The 9,673-nt window shown below is 36.4% G+C and overlaps 1 protein-coding gene across 1 annotated transcript; it reads right to left on the reverse strand.

Annotated features, from left to right (window-relative positions):
* Positions 1 to 3,621: 3,621 nt before the first annotated feature.
* Positions 3,622 to 7,862, reverse strand: LOC149544062 (ethylene receptor 2-like). Its single transcript, XM_089798664.1, has 2 exons — positions 4,534 to 7,862; positions 3,622 to 4,280 (listed from the first exon to the last, which is right to left on the reverse strand). The coding sequence occupies exons 1-2, from the start codon at positions 6,280 to 6,282 to the stop codon at positions 3,735 to 3,737; spliced, it is 2,295 nt and encodes a 764-aa protein (XP_089654790.1). The 5' UTR covers positions 6,283 to 7,862; the 3' UTR covers positions 3,622 to 3,734.
* Between the last annotated feature and the right edge of the window lie 1,811 nt (positions 7,863 to 9,673).

The raw sequence follows: 9,673 nt of genomic DNA on the forward strand, positions 1-9,673 counted from the left end.
TTTGTGGTTGGGTTTGCTGAGAGGGTTGCCCAAGATCCTATCGGACCAATAGTTCAGAGTCAAAGATTAGAGCCATCTTCTGATTCCCAGTTTGATGATGATGAGCACTTGACAAAGATTGAGAGTTTTTATCGACATTACACTATGAGGAGTGCTCATCACTTTTCTTTTGACCCATTGCTAGAGGATTTAGTTTTCAGCATTATGGATGGTGACAAAAGGTTTGGTATTCATTATACCCGCAGAGGGCATTCTTCTCTACCAAGGGTTGAAGATTCTCAAATACAGGGTATTGTGAAACTATTGGATGCGCTAGTGAAACTAATTTCAAATCCAAGATTTGAGCAAAGCATACTATCGCTTTTTTGAAGAGCAAAATGTGATGACACAATTGTGGCTTCATATTTGCAGGACATTTCTTATGAGATATTGCATGAGTTGGGCACAATTGAGGTGGAAGGTGATGAGAATTCATGTCCGGTTAAGTCAGATGATACATTTGTTGGCTTGAGTTCCCCAAATCATGTATTTGATAGCGATGCACCAATAGTGGGAGTAGGAGCATGCAAGGATATTGTCATATCAATAGCTATTTCTATGTCAGTTGAACCATCCAACGAGGAGTTTAGTAGTGTGCATGCAGTTGTTGATAAGTGTTATGATGATGGCGCAAATGTTGATGATTATGAATTTTCATCAATTGCAGATTCCGTTCATTTTTATGTTGCAATAGTTAGTGTTATTCCTATGTCCATATATTTTGATGTGGCTACACCTATTGTTGATACAATTGGCATGAGTGCATATGGTTTTCTTGTAGCTACATCTTTTTCAATGCATTTTGGTGATGATAAGGATTCCAGTCTCATATATATTATGCAGGTGGATACATGGAAGAAGAGGTTTCATAGATCTTCTACGGAGTTGCCTTCTAGTGACATTTTGACTTCTAGATCCTCATCATAAGTTTTTGGGTGCTAGGCTGCAGGACATGTGGTTGGTTCTGATGATGTTGGTTTCGTGTCCATAAGGATGTCACATACTACTTCATTTGGGATCCAGGTGGAGGTTGGAGTTCATTGTGTTGTTAGATTGCTTGAGGACAAGCAATTTCAAAGAGGGTGGACTGTAATGTTTCCCATCTTTTAGACCCTCAATGGAGTTCTTAGCTTTTCATTCTCTGAAGGCTAAGAAGAGAAATAAGGAGAAATAAATTAAATTATAGTCAATAAATAAATAAATCTAAATGTGACTTGATATTTAATTAATTGCAATTTCTAGGAGCACAACTAATTATTGTATTGGAAAGGGAAAAGTCTCTAGAAAGTGCAATTATATAATATTTTATTTCTTTCTAGAAGGGTGAAGGAAAAGAATATATAGAGGTGAGAGCTTCATTGTTAGACATCCGATTATTGTCAATTGCATTTGATATAAACTTGGGAGAAGAAACCAAAGGTTTCTAATTTCAGTTACCCATTGGAGAGCATCAATTCTTCAATGTTGCAACCATTTGAGGTGGTGAAATATCCACTAAATTTGGCATTCAGGAGAGTTTTATTCCGAAGTTCTATTTGTGCTTAAAGTTAAGGAATAATCAGAGGGTTTGAAAAATATTTAAGGCCTATCGAGTGCAGACCTAAAGATTCATCTTTGGCAGCCATTAGTAATCATTGTTTCTCCTTGTTGCTACAATGTCGCACTTCAGTATTTATGTTTGATTTTGATTGCAACTTTCATCTCCATCTGTGGACATTACTATTATCAAGTTCCTCTTGCAACTATTAGTAGTTAGCATTGAAAACTTAGGCATATAATTTTGCTATTATAAGTGATAATTTAGAATCAAATTTGGCATTGTTGTAGTCATTATTGTTAGCCCATTTGTCTTGGCAATTCATAGCAACATTGCACATAGAAATGAATTCAATAAGGAGATATATGTTACATACCATTTGTTTGACGAAATGTCTATCTAATAGCATATATGATCAACATCATATTTGTATGCCAATTGTTTGTCGAAAATGTCAGTTGGTTGTAAGTATGCATTCCATATCTAGTTTCCATTTATATGCATTGAAAATACAAAAAGAACTACACTTACATATTAGGTCATTATAAGAGGTATTGTACTATCATTTGCGAATATTTTAAATTTCTTAGCATCATTCAAACTATATCAAACAATCTGAAACACAATAAACTCAGAAAAGAGAAAAGCAACATACAAGTGTTTGACAATATTCCTTGAACTAAAATCAGTCAATTTAGGCAAAGGATATTATATTTGCAATCTTCATGCTATATTTTCATCCATTTCATTTAATGCAAATAATGACACTGTGAAGCACCAAGGAACCTTAAGTGTCTCCAAGTAGCTGCAGGATTTCTCTTAGAGGTCTTCGTGAACAACAGCATAAAATCATAATTTTAGGGCTGCATAAGCACCTTGATCTTTCAAGCTGACGCCTCCAACAAAGTTGCTGTATCTTTTTCCAATTGATTTTTTCACTCCATCAGCAAGCAGGCTTTGCCTTTATTCCAGTGGTACTTCTAAATTCATACTTACGGTGCTATGAAAGCTTCTCAAAGAAAAAGAAAAAGAAAATCTTGTACAAACTACGACTAAAGGTTCAATGTTAGTTAAATACCTAATGATATCAATCTTTCTACTTACATACGCAGGCTTCATACATTCGCCTTTATCTTCAACGCCATTGTTCAAAGAAATCTTGTTGAAGCTTAAACATGCTAGTATAGCAATTTTATAGTAAAATTTATTGTAGGTTTATTCTCCAAATGTATTTATCAATGACTTGGAAGTTGGTCTATGGTTGTTTGCTTTAGCCTCAACACAAGTGCCAATAGATTTGTCATTCATAGTTTATCTGGACAGCCATATCTTTCCTCGTCCAATGCTAAAGTCAGGGTTTATTACCTCCCTTCGCAGCTGTGCATGGAACTTTGCATTGTTTCAAGACTATTCAACATTTTTGCGCGCCAATTCAAACACTTGTCTTCTTTTCCATCAATTTCTACATTAAAAAGTCATATATTTACTTGAATTCACTCCTAGTCAGCAACCGTATCATCTGCCAGGTTAGCACATTTGATATAGGCTCTGTATCACAAACTGAAGAACCCTATTCATTCGGTTCAACTAGAGACTTTTTCCTGCACCTGGAAGATCCACCTTGATCACTGGCCTGAAATGCTCCATCTTATACCTACAACTCTTATTACAATCAATTACTATGTTTTATTTTATCCATGTCACCAATGGCACCATTAAACAAGAAACATGGCAAGACTAAGTCATAAGAGACCGTCAAAATTTATGTTCTGTATATGCTGCAAAACTGTATGCAAAAATCCCGAGTTAAGATGAAGTACCAGAATAAAAATTAGAGAACCAATAAACTCACTGATTTATCCAAAATGAAAAAACAAAGCTGTTATCTCCAAAGATGTATGAATAAGCCTCATTAAGACAACTTCGACAATCAAATTTTGGGTAAAGAATAAATTTAATGAGATGAAGCCTTTTATGTCGAATTGCACGACAAGGTATGCATCTTTGAAATGAACAATGCCGCAAAGATCCCATACAGGATGATAATACCAAAATTTTCCCAGAAAGGGGAAAAAATGAATACAAAAACAGTATAATAATGTCAAAATTTTCCCACTGCTAAGGGGAGAAGTTACATTTAGAAAATCATTTGTTTAGATTATTCCTTGTCAAGTATTGCATTCCTCTGATGCATGATTTTAAAAAGTTCATTGCTCAACTGTCCTAATGAAACGGGCTTACAAATAACACCGGCCATCCCAATTTCAAGGCATCTATCCTCAATAACCTTGCTTGAATGGGCTGTCAAAGCAACAATGAGGGGTCGATTTGCAGGTCGGAATTTTTGTTGTATATGGCATGTCACCTCATAACCATCCATATCAGGCATACAAATTTCTAGTAGGACCAAATGGAACACACCGCCAGGCTCAAAAAGCTTCCTTAAACACTGGTATCCTGAATCTGTTATAGTTGTTTGGAAGCCTAATTTTTCAAGCAGCCTCCTACTAACAGCACAATTAACCATGCTGTAATCTGCAAGAAGAACTTTCAAACCTTTAAATCTAGATTTGTAAAATGTTTCAATGTCAGGCACCTGCAGATTGCTCCCTCTCAATGACTGCAACTGCAGTCTAATTATGAAAGTTACTACATGGCCCACACCATGGGAATCAGGCTCGATCCATATATTGCCATGCATAAGCTGCAACAGAAAAGAGTTTAGTATATGATGATTTATTGATTCATTTACTAAAACACGATATATTGGTAAGCCACAGCTTCTCAGACAAAAGAAACGCATACAAAAAAATTCAATCTATGACAGAAGCAACTGCCTCACTGCATGATCATGCTATGGCAGTTAAACAAAATCAAACTAGTTAACTGCACTTCCAGACTTAAATTCTGTAAATAAACTGGAAAGAATCAACAACACAAACATGCTAAATACTTGCCTGAACAAATCTCTTACAAATAGAAAATCCAAGCCCTGCCCCAATGAAACTTGGGGAATAACTTCTATCTTGCTGCATGAATGTTGAAAACTTTGAAAAATTTACTCCATCAAATCCCGAGACAGTACTTCTGACTTCAAACCGCAAAAATACAAAGCCTTCACATAATGATGGTCTCCATGCTGTATTCTCTGGATCCCATCTTCCATCATCTCTGTTTTGGACGCTTACATGAAGTGTTATGGTTCCTTTTTTAATATAATTACTCACATTTCCTACAGTATGCATGACTGTCTGCAAAATACGCTTCTCATCACCAATCACATTGTTGGGGATATCAGCACCAATGTAAGTTCCAAATTGGATACCCTTCGACATACACATTTGCTTTGTAAGATAAACTGCTCCTTTTAGCATTACATGAAGCTGGAAGAAGTGTAACTCAAGCTTCAAAGTGTTATTTTCTACATATAATGCATCCATTATGTCATTGACAAGTGTGGTAAGAAGACTACTACTTTTTGCTAACATGTCTACGAGGGGTCGTCGTTCATCTTTCCAGTTTTGAACCTGCAAAAGGGATGAAAGTCCACAGATGGAATGCATTGGCGTTCTCATCTCATGGTTCATCACCCTCTGAAAGGAATTTCGTGCTTGACTTGCCATCACTGCATCTTGCCTCGCCCTTTGTAATGATTTGTTTTGTTTCATCAACCTGTTCCTCATTTGCTGTGATTCCTCCAACACAGCTGCATGAGAAAGAGCAACAGCAACCTGATCAGCCACAACTTCGACAATTTCCAATTCCTGTGGGCTCCACACTCTTTTTCCTTTAGAAGGCAATACAAGTACTAAGATTGCATACGATGCCTCTACAAACTCTGGTGTCCCACCCTGAAAATTGGACGCCTTCAGCATAGGCATTCTTATTGCTGCCATTTCCCCTGACAACAACCATTGATCACAACTCGCTTTCCCTAAGATAGAGCCAGACTTCAAGATAACAACTGAAGTAGTATTTTTTGTCTTGACCACATCAGGATCAGTCATTGGTATAGTTATTTTGTCCTTCAAAAGGCGGCGCTTAAGCTCATGAGTTAACTCCATTAAGGTCATGTCTTCACTAGGCATCCATATTGTGCAATTCTCCAAATTCAGTGCCTTAGACAACTCAATAAGTGTAGTGTTTAAAATAGTGTGTCTATCAAGAGAACTACGAATTTCTTGAGTTAGCATTCTCACATGCCAACTTGCTTCCTCTTGTTTCTTCATAAGTCCCACCTCTTTGTTCAGCTCAATTGCCTTATTCTTAAGGAATACTTCCCTTACCTTCACACGCAGCAACTGTGGTATCAAAGTTACTAGAGTTATTGCTGTTGCAGAGGACACAAAGGCTGTGCATACTTTGAATATGGTTAAGGCCAACATTACACGAAACGAGGGTAATTCATGAGTCCATATGCTAACAAAGTGAGTCAGTCCACATAAAACAATGAAGGCTCCAAATTGGAACAGCACCCATCTAAATGGAAAGGAATTAGAACAGCTCACAAAATATAGAAGCTCAAGAGGAATTGAAAAGTAGGCCAAAGCAATAAGAAAGTCACTGATCTTTTGGCACTGATGTATAGTTTCCACACTCCAGCCGTCATCCTCACAATTATAAACACTCCCATCCTGCACGCCTATCATAAAGGGTAGATGTAGAACAAAAACAAGAACCAATCCCTTACATCGCAGCCAGTGCATGCCTCCTGCTTGAGAATCGCTCCAGAGACAATCTTTGAACTTGAGCGTCCTAATCAGCCAGTTGCTTATTGATCCCCTACCCCCGGCGGTTCAAAACCACAAAATTATAATGTGAAGGCCTCATAATTAGCTAGGGTAAACAGCGCCCAATTAGAAAAGGTAATTGAAGAATCGGCTCGTTCAAGAATTATCTTCATCCAAGAAAATCAAGATTTTCTTGAACAACTTCTTGACAGGCAAACTAAAAAATTATGTTCAAATAGAATCGAAGCTTCTCGCTACCAATTCTCCTAGCCCATCACAAGGGTTTCACATAGTACAAAAATTGGAACCAAGTCTTTCATTTCAGCAGGACCTTATTGATAAGTAGGAGATGATTTCCACAGCTAGTCAAATTGTGATGTGAATATCAGGATTTAACTATGTGATTTTGAGTCAAACTCGAGGACCTTATTTCTAAACTGACACTCCATCAACAAAACTAATCAATTTCGTCAAAAACTGTCATTCAAGACAATGAAAACCTCTTTGTTCAGGAAGCAGTGGGCTCTAATTGTGCATATATAAAAGACGACCACATTTAAATACACAAATAGCAGAACCAAACCCCCAAAGGACCCAAGTGGGCAGCACAAAAGAACCTGAAATCGAACCTCCCAAAGAACCCAAGTGGGCAGCACAAAAGAACCTGAAATCGAGCCTACTTTCAATATGAATTACCTACATTGAGTGGTGATCTTAATATGGGGAATTACGCCATTCTAGTCTCCAATTCTATCATAGATACGTTACCATAACCGACGCTTCTAATTCTGCCCTAAAAATCTATCATTCAAATTGAACTTCCTCTTTCCTCTATTGTTCAGAAACACCCAAGCCTTCCCTTCCCAAAATCTTTGCAATTATATATACTGCAAGCAAAAACCCAAACCAAAATTAAATACCTTTTCCAACATTTTGACGTCTGATTATGCGGGTCAGGTAATCTTCCCTCTGAAAACACTTACGCCAAATCCACAATGGGCTCAATGGCGGACCTGCAAACAATGCTGCATCCCCTCAAACAAACAACTAATGCCGCCGGCAAAGATGATTCAAAGGTCTCCATACAATGAATTCAAAACTGCCTGAATAATGCCGCGAATAAAATCCCCCCCAATGATTTGCAATCTGGATTGAAGGATGCCAAACGTGTAGAAAACCCCGAAATTTTTGGTTTCAAATATAATCCCGAATCTCCAAATTCTTCCCCTTCACATAACTACCTTCACCGAAAACCAAAAACCAAAAACCTGACATATATAAGAGAAGAAACCATGAGCCAACACCTCTCCAAGCGGTTTGAATGGCACCCAGTTGGCAGAATGATTCAAATTTTTTGTTTGAAGAATAAATGACATTGATTTTTTAATCTTCTCGAACGACCACCTAGCATTTAAGGAAATTTGTGTGTGTTGGGTTGAATTGAAATTTTAGCGGGGAAGCAAAGGTGGAAGAAGTCAAGTGTAAAATTTCCTCGTTTGATTGCTCCTTTTGTCCGTTTAAATGTCTTCCCCATCATCGCTCTTTTCCTCTTTTAGACTCCCTCGACATTTGCCAAATAAGTCCCTGCTCCTCTCACGCCATGACGTAGATTATATCCAATTTCTCTATTTCTCCTCAAAACTATGGACTTATACCGTCCAATTTAATACTTTTGTCATGCATTTCAGTTTTTTATTCGTTTCTCTAGATTATGAGCTGTTTTTTTTGTACATTTTCTTCGTTTTCTCCACTGGAGAAAACATTAAATTAGAGCTAGCAAGTACGAGGAAAAGGGAACCGTTGCCCAAGTGCAATGTATGCATGCATTATAATAGTCGGTAAAGAAAACTGTATGACCTAATAATACACAGGCAAAATCATACGAGAGACCCAGTGGATGAAGAACGATTTTAAATTAATAACATGCAAGTCTCAACTTGGGTGACATTCATTGTACACTTCAGAAACATCCCATTGCATGTTATTTTATTTTATTGGATGTGCTCCCTTATCCAACTTGCGAAGAATTAGGTATCTTAAACATTGGTCCCTTTTGGGTTTTATATTCCTAGAGCAGGTGCCTTATTTATAGTATAGGATCTTAATTTGTTTGATGCATTTCTAAATTTCAATTCAGTTTTATATTCTCACTTTTCTTTAGAACATTCTTAGTTCTTAGATTACTGGGTTTTTATTAGGTTTGAGATTTGAGATGTGATGTTGACTTAGCTCAAATCAATTGTTGATTTTAATTTTGATTTAAACTATTTGTTAATTTTTTATTTTTTTAAAACTATATTATGATTAAGATGTCATTTATCTTATAAATTTCATGATATAGATCTTATATTTTTTTGGAAAGTATTCTAAAGTACTTACAATATATTATAAAAAATAGTTTAAAATATGTGTTCTCACAATTGTTTGTAATACATTCATAAGAGGTGATGAGTCTATGAGAGACGAAGGTGGTTTATGAGCACAATTATTAAGTATTGTTTTCTACACATGTGGATGTCTATCATGAGATAACTGATGACTCGGGAAGTGGACAAATGTATGACATTTAGGGCATGTTTGGCTACGGGGATACAAATATGAGAATAGGAATTGTTATTTTGGAATAGTTATCCTAGAATAGAAAATAGGGATACATAGTCCTATTCTCGGTTTGGTTCCGTTAGGATTTGCTGGGGAATTCATGGACCCAAAAATTTATGTTTTGTAAAATAAATAAAATTGGAATAGGAATACATATTCCAATTCCACCTATTTAGGTGGAATTGAAAATGCTCATTTTTGGGCCCAAAATTGGAATACGTATTCCTATTCCCAATTCCAATTTGGTGAACCCAAATAGAGAATTCAAAATTTTAAGAATTTACACATGCCTACTCCACTTGTATTCTCGTTGCCAAATGGACCCTTAGACTTCTCAAAGTGGGGACTTGAAGATGCAACATGTGTCTCTTGGTATTCTACCATTTAATGCAGTGTATACCTTGCAAGATTTGGCTTATTTGTGGTTTTGGAGGTCTTGGCATTCAATAAATATAGTTATTTAGATGTTGAAACTATGAGGAATAGTTGAGTTTAGAGTTGTTCTTCAAAAATAAGGATATATGAGAGGCACAAGGAGATTGTTCATATGTACCTAGGTATTGTTATTGTTGGCGTAAATAAGTCTTTACTATTTACACTTTACATAAGTTTACTTAGGTTAATGCATATTCATATTAGTTGTCATGTAAACACCTAGGAGTTTGCATATTCATATGAGTTGTCATGTTGACAACATAGTAGTTTGCACTCCAATTGAGCACATGTTGTCTACTACATCTCTTTATGAGATACACCTTTACATTCT

This window comes from Cupressus sempervirens, chromosome 8 (genome assembly GCF_028749045.1).
Source record: "Cupressus sempervirens isolate cs-2001-9-10 chromosome 8, ASM2874904v1, whole genome shotgun sequence".
Lineage (NCBI taxonomy): Eukaryota > Viridiplantae > Streptophyta > Pinopsida > Cupressales > Cupressaceae > Cupressus > Cupressus sempervirens.